Source organism: Curcuma longa, chromosome 3, assembly GCF_044706935.1.
Source record: "Curcuma longa cultivar G26 ecotype Majalengka, Jawa Barat chromosome 3, ITB_CL_G26_1.1, whole genome shotgun sequence".
In the NCBI taxonomy this organism is placed as follows: Eukaryota; Viridiplantae; Streptophyta; class Magnoliopsida; order Zingiberales; family Zingiberaceae; genus Curcuma; species Curcuma longa.
The window spans coordinates 15,232,913-15,245,541 of NC_133863.1; the positions used below are offsets into that span (position 1 = coordinate 15,232,913).

The 12,629-nt window shown below is 40.0% G+C and overlaps 2 protein-coding genes and 1 non-coding gene across 4 annotated transcripts; 2 read left to right on the top strand and 1 right to left on the bottom strand.

Annotated features, from left to right (window-relative positions):
• The first annotated feature begins 248 nt into the window (after positions 1–248).
• LOC141823525 (endoglucanase 9-like) lies at positions 249–2,936 on the top strand. Its single transcript, XM_074710823.1, has 6 exons — positions 249–890; positions 1,023–1,330; positions 1,416–1,874; positions 1,953–2,088; positions 2,169–2,341; positions 2,421–2,936. Exons 1-6 carry the CDS (start codon positions 497–499, stop codon positions 2,817–2,819), a joined length of 1,869 nt encoding a protein of 622 aa, XP_074566924.1. The 5' UTR covers positions 249–496; the 3' UTR covers positions 2,820–2,936.
• An 826-nt stretch (positions 2,937–3,762) lies between these two features.
• LOC141824243 (putative NOT transcription complex subunit VIP2) lies at positions 3,763–10,975 on the top strand. Of its 2 annotated transcripts, none has more exons than XM_074711491.1 (14): positions 3,763–3,863; positions 4,513–4,644; positions 5,740–5,845; positions 5,935–6,113; positions 6,209–6,572; positions 7,369–7,575; positions 7,657–7,758; positions 8,931–9,016; positions 9,089–9,280; positions 9,370–9,801; positions 9,890–9,942; positions 10,028–10,069; positions 10,479–10,623; positions 10,703–10,975. In XM_074711491.1, exons 2-14 carry the CDS (start codon positions 4,627–4,629, stop codon positions 10,766–10,768), a joined length of 1,992 nt encoding a protein of 663 aa, XP_074567592.1. In that variant the 5' UTR covers positions 3,763–3,863; positions 4,513–4,626; the 3' UTR covers positions 10,769–10,975. The 2 variants fall into 2 exon arrangements, with proteins under 2 accessions (XP_074567592.1, XP_074567593.1); XM_074711492.1 differs by having other exon boundaries at positions 9,104–9,280.
• On the bottom strand, positions 5,768–5,845 carry LOC141825777 (small nucleolar RNA snoR35). The gene has a single exon (XR_012601532.1). It is a non-coding gene; the product is annotated as a small nucleolar RNA snoR35 (small nucleolar RNA).
• Positions 10,976–12,629: the final 1,654 nt, after the last annotated feature.

Sequence of the window (12,629 nt, forward strand, 5' to 3'; positions counted from 1 at the left end):
AATTAATCCCACATCTAGAAACGCATTCCCTGTCCTACTGCGTGATATCATTAATTTATCCAACTTTTACTAAATCTGAGCAGTTGATACACTACACCCTGACTTGAAGATTAATCAATGGCCGGAGGATGGCACAGAAATGAAGTAAGCGCCTACCTGCTCCCCCATGTGATGCGACGAACTCAGTCCAGCTATCCCTGAGCCAGTCCAGTCCAGTCCATGAACATTTGTCGTCGCCATTGTTGACCCCTGTTAAGATCCTCTGGAAGTTCCATTTCCAGCTGGAAATTTCATTAAAGCACCTTGCTTTGTTTGCTTTTCTTGTAAGCTTATCGCTTGTTTTGCTGGCTAGCGTCGCCGTCTCCAGAACTCCAACCGCGGGGCTCAAGCTCACCAGCTGCTCGCCACCACCCACTCCATTCTGAGACGAAGCGGAAATCTGTACAAGGATCTTTCCTTCAGCTCCGGTCGTGTTGCTTTTGAGGGGAAAGGAAGGATGAGTATGTACGGACGTGATCCGTGGGGCGGGCCGCTGGAGATCTCGCAGGCCGACTCCGCCACCGATGATGACCGGAGCCGGAACCTGGACCTGGACAGGGCGGCGCTGTCGATGACGTCGCGGCAGCTGGACGAGACGCAGCAGAGCTGGCTCCTCGCTGGGCCCGGCGACCAGGGGAAGAAGAAGAAGAAGTACGTCGATTTGGGCTGCCTCATCGTCAGCCGCAAGCTCTTCCTCTGGACCGTTGGCGCCCTCGTCGTCACCGCCGCCGTCGCGGGCCTCATTGCGCTTATCATCAAGACCGTCCCGCGCCACCACCGCCCCCATCCGCCGCCGGACAATTACACCTTGGCGCTCCACAAGGCCCTCATGTTCTTCAACGCGCAGCGATGTGAGGATTTCTCCGATCCCATCCCTCTTTCGCCAAATGCCCGCAGAGTATCTGCTTCAAAGATCAGATTTTGATGGGTTTTCCGAGTGAAAGACGAAATTTTGATGACATTTTTGACGATTTTCTTTGCAGCTGGACCGATTCCGAAGCATAATAACGTGTCATGGAGGGGGAACTCCGGGATGAAGGATGGCATCTCGGATCCATCCCATGGGAGGAGCCTAGTCGGAGGATTCTACGACGCCGGCGACGCCATCAAGTTCAACTTCCCTTCCTCCTTCGCCATGACCATGCTTAGCTGGAGCGTGATCGAGTACAGTGCCAAGTACGAGGCCGCCGGCGAGCTCGGCCATGTCAAGGAGATCATCAAGTGGGGCGTAGACTACCTCCTCAAGACCTTCAATTCCTCTGCTGACACAATCGATCGCATCGTCGCCCAGGTAGACAGAAAATTATCCATTTCGTCACCCAAACCAAGATTAGGCAAAAATTTGGCAAATTCTGAGAAATTCAAGCTTATGGTAGGTTGGGCAAGGAGACACTTCCGGTGGCACAACTCCAAACGACCACTATTGCTGGATGAGACCGGAGGATATTGACTACCCGCGGCCGGTCTTCGAGTGCCACAGCTGTTCCGACCTCGCGGCCGAGATGGCTGCGGCTCTAGCTTCAGCATCCATCGTCTTCAAGGACCACAAGGCCTACTCTCAGAAGCTTGTCCACGGTGCTTCCACACTCTTCGAGTTTTCAAGACAGCAGAGGGGGCGGTACAGCGCCGGCGGCTCCGACGCAGCAACGTTCTACAATTCGACTAGCTACTGGGATGAGTTCGTGTGGGGTGGCTCGTGGATGTACCTCGCGACTGGCAACTCCTCCTTCCTTCAGCTGGCCACTCACCCGACCCTCGCCAAGCACGCCGGCGCATTCTGGGGAGGCCCGGACTATGGCGTGCTCAGTTGGGACAACAAATTGACCGGTGCTCAAGTAAGCTTCATCAATTCTACTCAAATCTGTAAAATTTATTGATTTCCATAGCTAGTTCTTAATTTTCTTAATTTACAGGTGCTTCTTAGTAGATTGAGGCTGTTCTTGAGCCCAGGGTACCCTTATGAAGAAATATTGAGGACTTTCCATAACCAGACTGGAATCATCATGTGTTCTTATCTTCCAGTTTTTAACACTTTCAACAGAACAAAAGGTTTGAAATGTTCCATCTCCCCTCCTCCACTTCGAAGTTCCTCCTTCCATCACAATTCCTGATTCAAAGGTAACACGCAGGAGGCTTGATACAGTTAAACCATGGAAGACCTCAGCCCCTACAGTACGTTGTCAATGCGGCCTTTCTCGCGGCTCTTTACAGCGATTACCTCGAAGCTTCTGATTCTCCGGGATGGTATTGTGGTCCAAACTTCTTCCCCACCGGAGTTCTCCGTGACTTCGCGCGAACCCAGGTATATGTTCTTAATTAATTTCCTCGTGCAGGCTCACAACTCATTCGTCATGAGCTAAGATTTCTGATCTTCATGGCAGATTGACTATATCCTAGGAAAGAACCCCCAAAAGATGAGTTACGTTGTAGGGTTCGGAGGGCGATACCCCAAGCGCGTTCATCATCGCGGAGCCTCAATCCCGAAGAATGGGGTGAAGTACAGTTGCAAAGGTGGCTGGAAATGGAGGGACACCAGAAAGCCGAACCCGAACACCGTCGTGGGAGCCATGGTCGCAGGCCCTGACAGACACGATGGGTTCCGCGATATCCGGACGAACTACAACTACACAGAGCCGTCGCTCGCAGGCAATGCCGGTTTGGTTGCTGCCCTGGCGGCTTTGTCTGGGGAAGTCAGTGGAGTGGACAAGAACACCATGTTCTCCGCTGTTCCGCCCATGTTTCCGAATCCTCCGCCGCCGCCGGCACCATGGAAGCCATGAGATGAAGGAGATAGAGCTGCATTTGTTTCTTGTGCAATAAGATTTGTAGAATTCAGTGAGATATATTGCCAATTATAATATTCTTAATTATCAATATAAAATACGCTATTTTTGAAATATTAATTTGAATAGATTTATTATTTCTGAAAAATCGGACTCACCTCACATAATTTAATGACACAATAAAGCAAAATTACATTTCGAATTTATTGTCGTCATCGTAAATAAATATCCATGAACCGGACATCCTCCGGCTCAATTTGGTTTTAAAGTTGATGAACCGGTGTGGTCGAGCACGAGTAGGGATGGCAATTAGATCCGGACCCGATGGAGAATCCATTTCCCGAACTCATTTTGACCGGGGAATCCCCGAATCCAAGAAAGCGGGGATGGGGATGGGGAATCCCCGAATCTCGGAAAGCGGAGATGGGTCGGGGATGGTATTCCAAATATTCCCCGTCCCCATCCCCGAACCCGACGGGGAATATTATTTTAGAGATAATGTTTTGCTTTAGAGTTTAATGTTTGGTTTTATAATGTTATTTTGTAAAGATTTTATAATATATATATATATATATATTTAAATTAATATTTAAAAAAAAATAAGATGGGGATGGGGATGCATGGGGATGGGGATGGGGATGGGGATGGGTATGGGGATACCAATGGAAATACTCGTGGAGAAAACCACTCCGAAATCCGTGGGGAACCCTGAAACCCGCTGGATACCTGAAATCCAACGGGGACGGAGATGTTATTTAAATTATGATACCCGACGAGGATGAAGATGGGGATGGTATATGGATTTGAGTTTCGGGGACGGGGATGGAGAAGGCTTCCCCGCGAACCCCCGAACCCGTTGCCATCCCTAAGCACGAGGCGGTCTGTCTGGCATTTTTATTTTAATTATTCTGCTGTATTTGATTATAAACGATCCCAATTCCAGTCCGCCTCTCGTCGCGGATTTTGGAGGTCTCACCCTCAGCTCAGCTCTTGTTATTTCGGCGTCGAGAGCTCGTTCATTTCCTTGAAGAATTCTTGGGGGTATTTCTTCCCTTCTCCACGCTCCTCTCGTTTTTCGTCGTGATGTTTTCGGTAGATTGTTTCATTTGCCCTACTGATCTCGGATTAGGGTTTCGATCGGAACTTGTAGGATAAGCTTCATGTCGTTAGGAATAGACTAAGAGATTTATCCTTGATAGACTTTGATTTCCGTTCCATTTTCCATCTGCGAGGCGTAGAACGAGGAGTGGTTGTCGTCGTTGCTGCGAGGTAAGTATGTCGAGCAAGTTCCGCTGCAACTTTTTACCCATTGAGATAAGTATATCGTTGTTAACAGCAAAAGGTGAAATCAGTATAAGTGTCATAGGTCAGACTCACGGAGAGTGAAAATGCATGAATATGGTATAAAACCTTTATTTGTTAGTTGTCTTTGGGCTTGCCGTAGATTGCCGTCTTTAATTAATACGAATGCCTGCCTGCTTTATTTTGGGATTGTTTCCAGATAACATCTTGTCTTCCTGACTCTCTTCATTTATTCTTTGTGGGGAAAAAAGGAAGCTGGAGCACTTTTGGTTAGTTGGTAACTGAGCTATGTAGGCAACCACTTACATCTTATGGTTGCAGTTTCTCCTGCCACTTCATATGATTTTCTAACTTAATATCTAAAGTGCGCTTTATTTTTTGAGCTCAGGGTATAGTCAGAACTGCTAATTGGACGTGCTGAGAGTTTTTATTTATTGGCTGGCATAATGAAGGATCACTGCATCTGGAATTGAGTCTTTCTTGAGCACGTAGCAAAGTTATAATGTCTTGGCTTCTAAATGTAACTCTTGCTTTTCTGATTTTCAGTGTATTAATTGTATTTTTCTAGTTTCATTCGCATGACATAGGCCTATATAACCTGTAAGCTTGATGTTCAGGTTTTTCTAATTCTCTCCTTTCCATTATATTTTCTATGGAAAGTTTGTGAGACAAAATCATAGTTTTCCTTGTAGACCAATCAATTTTATGAGATAACTGCTGATCTTTTCAAGTTGATGAAATACTACTTGATAAATTTTTTTTAATTGCATCTCATTTTCAGTTGACATGTAATAGATCTGGATCTTGTGCCTGTGAACTGAGTAATGCCCCTGAGAATTTTGAATTGTATGATTTAACAACTATGGTTTTTATTGTTAAATATAGTCGTGGTTGACAACATTGATCGGTAGAAAATACACTTAGTTGCAAAAGGCTTCATCTAGACATGTTGTGAGGATTATTTGGGATATTTCTCTCGTTGATGGAATTAATTTATTTTGCATTAAGCTATTTTTCATGATCGCTGGATTCTCCTTGGCATTATTCATGATTACCAGATAGATTTCATAAACATCGTACTAAGGTGTATACGGAGAAATCACTAGGGTATGCTGCTCTTAAAGAAACTAAAGTTTGCCAATTCAAGAAAGTTATCTATGCTGTCAAACAAATTCTTTGAGCATGGTTTAAGAAATCATGAGGTTACTAAATTGATAATCAAATCTTATTGGATACAACTTGATAAACTAAGCACCATCAATGTCTATGCTCCATTATGTTCTAGCTTGATGGAGAGAAGTAGAATAAATAGTTATAGACTTCAATATTCATCCCAAATTGCCTATTTGTTATTTTACATATGGGATTTGTATCTGATGTAATTTTACTCTTGGTATTAATAATATAATCCCTTATTCTTACCTGAGATTCAATTTAGAGATGAGTAGTTTTTGTTGTTTGGTGCGGATGTTCAATACAATTTCTGTAAATACTAACTTCACACGGTTGTTCCTTTCTTGTTGGCTAGCATATTAAGTTTGTTAGCACCTAACCCATGCCTGTGCTTTTACTAGTCTTTCTTTTGCTGATAAAATTACTGGGTCCCTTGGTACAGTCAACTCTTAATGGTTCAGCATCGAACCTTGCGGATTCCTCAGGCCGACCCTATACCACATTGTTTTCTGGCCAGTCTGCGGCGGCGCCTGGGTTCCATCCTTCTGGTTAGACGTTCCTACATAAACTTTGTTAACATATTCATGTGAAATTTTGCTTGTACGTGGAATTTTGATTACTGTTTGTAAAAAAATAGGTGGTCTTCAAGGATTGCATAATATTCATGGAAACTTCAACCTGCCAAATGTGCCCGGTTCACTTGCATCCAGAGAGGCTGCAATGGGTGTTGTACCATCCGGTGGTGTTCAGCAACCAGGAGGAAGCATTCCTAGTGGACGGTTCGCATCAAACAATCTTTTGGTTGCATTATCTCAGGTCTGGCATCAGTTTATTTCCACATTACTTCACTGCATCATGTGGTCCTTTGAACGTGTTATATAGTATTGATTCTGATTTTTTTTTTCATGCAGATGCCTCATGGCTCTGGTGTCACAAATAGAGGGGGTCTTAATGTTGTTGGAAACCATGCTTTTAGTAGTAGTAATATTAATGGAGCCACTGGGTCAATAACTGGTATTTCCTCAAGTTCAGCTTCTGGGAATCGCAGTTCTGTTCCTGGTTTGGGAGTTTCTTCAGTATTGGGTAATGTAGGGCCAAGACTTACAAGCTCTGTAGGTAACATTGTTGGCAGTGGTAACATGGGAAGAAGCATCAGTTCTGGAGGATTATCTGTGCCCGGTTTAGCTTCACGAGTAAACTTAGCTACTAATAGTGGGTCAGGGAGCCTCAATGTACAAGGAACCAACAGATTAATCAGTAGCATGCTTCAACAGGGTAGTTTTCTTGTTTTCCTTGAAGTTCTTCAATTTCTGTTTGCATATTAACTTAATCTTGGCACAAGTGTCTAATTACTTCCTTTTTCTGAAAGGACAAATTTCTCTGTAATTTTAATCAGACCTTTTGCAGAAAAGTCTATTCATTATATAAAATCTGTTGTTACTATGGAGCCTAGAATTTGATTGTCAGTACCTCCCTGGGTGCTATTGGTATTCTTATTTAGAAGCGCCCTCTAATATTTTACAGGTGATTTTTCTGAATAGTGGGCCACGTATACAGACCAAGTGTGCTGCCTATTTGGTGGGAAAAATGTTACAATTCATTCAAAGTTCGAACCCGTGCAGGTTGAAATAAAAAAAATCTAATTGGATTCACTTATCTCCCCATTAAGGACTTAATGAAATGACTACTATGATTATTTTTCTTCTTTTACAGATGGCTAATTATTGTGATTGTGGAACACTAAACTAAGCTTTTGATTTGGTTAAATGTAACTTACAAGTGGTAAACTTTTTGTTTTTTAAGTGATAGGCACTTTAGATATACATGTTACTAATAACTATGATATTTTTACATTGTTATATTATGTGTTTTACATTTGATAGTTGACATAATTTACTCAACTTACACTGATGGCCAGCTATACTTTTATTTGTGCATTTTGGCTTAGAATCTGAAATTTTCTGGTGCTCTTTATCTATGCATGACTTGTGTGTATTTCTTAGTCGATCATATAATTATTGAAGTAATCTAGCAATCAAATATACTGAGATTATTCTACTTTCATGGTTAGCCACACCGCAAATGATTGGTATGCTTGGTAGCTCTTATCCTACATCAGGAGGATCACTATCTCGGAGCCAAGGTGGGAATAATCCTTTAAGCTCTATGGGAATGTTGAATACCATCAATGCAGCTGATAGTTCTCCTTTTGATATGAATGATTTTCCTCAATTAACTTCAAGGCCAAGCTCAGCTGGAGGCCAACAAGGACAATTAGGTATATAAATGTGACCTGTTTGTTTAATTGCTTTTCTCAATTTTTGTCAGATGGAACATCACCCTATCTATGAATTCTTAGGTGCAACACGGAAGCAAGGAGTTGGTGTTAGCTCCATTGTCCAGCAAAATCATGAATTTAGCATACAAAATGAAGATTTCCCAGCTTTGCCAGGATATAAAGGTTCTTGTTTTTTTCTCTGGACTTTCTTGTTCATCATCATGAAGATGTGTTCATCCCAATGCAATCCTATATCATTATGCATGTTTACGGCCTTCCTCTTTATCATGTTTTTACAAGTGAAGTTCTTTCTTGTTATTCTTTGTTCAACTTTCAATAAGTCTGTTTTTTTTTTCAAAGAAAAAATTGGCATTTTTTTCTTACCATTATGTATTTCTTTGGTTGGGTTAGTCATTTATAGACTAGTAGTTTCAAAATATGGTAGCACAAAAGCAAAATCTCTACACAATAATCCATAATATATTAATTGTTTAGGCATAGGGTTGGTAGATGATCTTTTTCAAGGTTGGTTTTCTTTTTACAGCTTCTTTAGTTTAGTCGAGGGCATTCAAACTTGTTTTCATTGTTTTGGACAGAAGCCTCTTTCAGTCCTTCCTCTACTATCCACATGCCAATTAACATAATTGCCTTCAAACATGTTCATTATATGCGAAAATAAATGATTTTCTGTCTTTTATCTTCTACGGCTTCTTGTCATGAAAATAGTTATCCCTTTACCTGATAGATGTGATGCTTTTATCCCATATTACTCAAACTTGAATGATGATTACAGTTGCACTAACCTTGATTGCTAAAGATAATGACCAAATAGAATGCTTTGATGTTTGATTGGTTGATGGCTCTTTTTTCGGTCACTCAATGAAGCTCAATCAGTTAGCTATAACATATGTTTTTGTTATACTAAACAATTCTAAACACATTTGTTACTGTATAACCTGAATTTATTGGGCATCCTGCCTATATTATTTGCATATATGATGACATATGAGTTCCCTTTGATCTTTACCATAAATTTGTAGGTGCACTTCATATTACTCATGTTTGAGCATTGAAATTATACAAGCGCTGATGCCTCTTAACTGAGACCTCATCCAACTTGGGTTATGTTTGTTCAAGTGTTACAAATTTTTTGTCATATGGGATAAATACTAGGAGAAATTATTTTTATACATTAACTTTCAAATTTTAGGTGTACGTTCTAAGGTCATGTGAATGTTATTAGCATTAGAGATGCTAATCATATTGTAGCTATAGTGTCTGTAGGTTGTATGGACTCCTGCTCCTTCCAAGTTACATTAGAATGTCATGGCATTACTATTTTTATTCTTGTTTAGGTGGTAGCTCAGATTTTTCCGTGGATTTGCATCAAAAGGAACAACTTCATGAAAATATTTCTACCATGCAGTCACAACATTTACCCGTGAGTTGAACTGTGGTGAACTTTTGCAACTGGCTTATCTATGTTGATCATGTTTCTTCATTCATTTGGTAGTTTGATATCAACCAGATGACACGATCTGGCGGATTTAGCTTAGGAGGAACTTTCCAATCTAACCTTCAGCAGCAACAGCTGCATACTACCACAACCCATAGTGGTGAGCTTCCTTTTGCCCCTGGAAACACTCAAGACCTACGGTCGCATGGCTCTGATTTCTTTCCTTCTCATGGTAATTATCATTCACAGGTATCTTGCCCTGTCTTATGCATTTCTTTAGATAGTTTAATCTTTATTACTGCTATGGAGTAAATGGTTTTGCCCTCAATTTTATACAGATTCAAAACAGTGGAGACCCTAGTATTGGGTTGAGACCGTTGAACTCTCCTACACCAGTTTCTGGTATGAGTATGTATGAGCAACTGATCCAGCAATATCAACAACCACAAAGTCTTTCTCAACTTCGACTTCAGCAGATGTCTGATGTTAGCCAATCATATAGAGATCAAAATGTGAAGTCCACTCAGGGGTCACAATTACCTCCTGGTCCATTTGGCATGCTAGGATTATTGAGTGTTATTAATACGAATGATCCAGATCTAACATCTCTTGCATTGGGAATTGATTTAACAACAGTAGGACTGAGCTTGAGCTCTACAGATAGTCTTTATAAAACATTTGGTTCTCCATGGTCTGATGAACCTGCCAAGGGGGAGCTTGAGTACTGCATTCCAACATGTTATTATGCCAAAACACCACCACCTCTACACGTAAGCTTTTATGTTTCTGGTTTTATTTGCCGATATGAATGGATACTCAAGAGTATATGACTTATCAAATTTGTTATTGTGGTTGTAGCAACTACATTTCTCCAAATTTCAGCTATCAACCCTGTTTTACGTTTTCTACAGGTATTCTATTTTTCCCTTTTATTTTTGGTGCTTTGCTCACATACTTTGCCTCTCAAGTTATTCTCTGCTATTTTGATTCTTGCAGCATGCCAAAGGATGAAGCTCAACTTTATGCAGCTTCTGAACTGTAATTTCTTCCCCAACATTATTTGCATGTTTCAATTTTCCCCCCTCCTTTTTATGGTTTATATCTGGATTTTCTCACTTGAACTTCTGTTTGTGTATAGACATTTTTCAAAATTGAACCAGATTTATTTATTCAAACACTATCTTTATTTTCACTATGTTGACTACCTTGGACACCATTTAATCATGGAATGAAGTGTCCTATTTTGTTATCTATACCATTATGCAGAATAAAAAGAACAATTTTGATCCACATTTTGATATCAAACAAGTCTAGTAATAGTTGCTCTTCTCTTCCTTGTCAAAGGAAATATGTGAGTTTCAGTTTGGTACCATATAACTTTATGAAAGACCTAGAAATGGTATTGCAATTAGAGTTTCTTCAAACTGTCTCATCAAAAGTTTTCCAGGTACGCCCGTGGATGGTTCTACCACAGAGATCAACACTTGTGGTTAACAAGAGCTGCAAACTCAGAGCCTCTTGTCAAGACACATGCTTATGAAAGAGGATCGTACCTTTGTTTTGATCCAAACACATGGAGTACAATTATGAAGGTTCGGTAACGAACCAATTGCCTCCATTTATACTTCAACCATGCTTCATAACTCACCATCTCTGCTTCTTGGCCTGCAGGAGAACTTTGTTTTGCTTTATGAGGCAGTGGAAAAGAAACCAATACTCCCTTCAGATTGCCTTTAGAGTTTACCTAAAGAAATCGTCCATGTAAAACAGGTGTTGTCACATTTAGAATAAAACGGTTCTAATCTATTCATTTTGCAGATTGGACTATTTCTCTAGGATCTTTCATCTTGGTTAGTTTACCCATGTAATTAAAATTTCTGTAAGTGTAGAGTAGCAGTGATTTTTTTATGGGATTTGATCCAATAGATAGGCCATCTTGATTCACTTTTCTGATTAAAATCCAGGAACACACTAAATATTAGCACCCTTGTTGATTGTTTCAGTATTCGTAGGAATATTTGAAGGAAATTAGTTGGTGGCAAAGTTGTTATAGTGTCTGCATATCAAAGTTCAACTGTAATAATAGAGCTTTTTGTTGGCGTATCGATAGGATTCCTTCCTGTCCTGTATTACAATTTTATGATGGGAGCCGCTTATTATTGCATTGATGTATTCATAAATCATAAGTTAATTACTATATTAAATGAAAATTACGAATAAATTAAATTAAAGGTCATAATTAATTAAAATATTAAATGAAAAATTATAAATAAAGATGTGTTATTTGATAAAGAAAAGTCACAAGGAGTTTTTTTAATAGTGAAAAAAATAATAAGTTTTTATATTTTTAATAATGTGACATTGATATGATATATTAGAGATCATTTAGAATTGATCGGGAACGTGGATCCGTCGTATTCGTAAAGGCAACCTCATTTTCAAACGACTTGAATGTGTTGGGAGTGGAGGCGCAACCCAGGTCCACCACCATCAACCTCTCCGTGGCCAACGACTTGCAAACTTCTTCTATCGCATTTGCATGGTCCTTGTATAATGGGCATGCATCAGCATGCGAAGTGACTTTTTTTAATCGTACAATTAACATGATTGAAATATTTCATAAAATTAATTAATTAGAACACACAATCGAAGTGTTTGTTTGTTTGTTTTTTTCTAAAATAAAATATAAAAAAGAAAAATGAATAATTACTTGGAGCTTAGAATTAGAAGCATAGCTGCTTTATATTTAATGAATTTTAATTAATCCTTCTGTTTATTTTATATTTCGGAGTACTTTACTATTTTATTTTATTGATATCATGATACCTTCATTTGCCCGAGCTAGGCCTTGAGACTCGATCATCGATCTTCTCCATTTAATTTCTTCCATGGAATTAAGGATTACAATAAAATGGCCGGGCCCTACGTAGCTAGGTACGTTGGGCATGGTTTTTCGGCTTCCTTCCTTCCTCTTTCCCGGCCGGCATCGATCGATAATTAACAACAATTAATTAATATTCTTAATTCCTTAGCTTGGTCGTCTAGCTAGCTAGTTAGTTCGGCATGCATGGCGACACTCGATGAAGCAGGATAGAGAGAAGTCGACCTCCTTCATACTGTTCTTGATAGACTCGATCGTACGTACGTAAGACTATTTCTGGTACTGGGCTTGACTAATATAATTGTTTATATAAATTAAATTAATGTTCTTCTTGTAAAGGCCCTCAATTCCTCTAGGCATCCAGCTGCCATTTTAATTAATTAATGCATCATCATAAGACAAGGGGAAAAAAATTAAAATTGTAACTAGCTAGCTACACTTGATATATACTGAGTTTGTTCGTACGTGGTTATATATATATATATATACTCGTAGAAGAATTGAAAAGTGAACGCTTTGGTACGGTGGAAGAAGTCTCCCGTAAAAAGTTGCAGGCAATAATCCAGCAATAGCTCCGATCCGATCCTTTAATTAAACTGATCCAGAGATCGAAAGCTAACCTTGATTGAAATCATTAATTAATTCCCAGGGAGCTAGCTAGGTCATTTATATTAATTTAATTAGCTAGGTAGACTTGGTCGTACGTGCATGTTTAAT

Coding starts and splice junctions, on each gene's coding strand:
- LOC141823525 (XM_074710823.1), top strand. CDS start 497: ATGAGTATGTACGGACGTGATCCGTGGGGCGGGCCGCTGGAGATCTCG. Junction 891..1,022: donor GTTCTTCAACGCGCAGCGAT/GTGAGGATTTCT, acceptor TTTTCTTTGCAG/CTGGACCGATTCCGAAGCAT. Junction 2,342..2,420: donor GTGACTTCGCGCGAACCCAG/GTATATGTTCTT, acceptor TCTTCATGGCAG/ATTGACTATATCCTAGGAAA.
- LOC141824243 (XM_074711491.1), top strand. Junction 6,573..7,368: donor CAGTAGCATGCTTCAACAGG/GTAGTTTTCTTG, acceptor TTTCATGGTTAG/CCACACCGCAAATGATTGGT. Junction 9,281..9,369: donor ATGGTAATTATCATTCACAG/GTATCTTGCCCT, acceptor AATTTTATACAG/ATTCAAAACAGTGGAGACCC.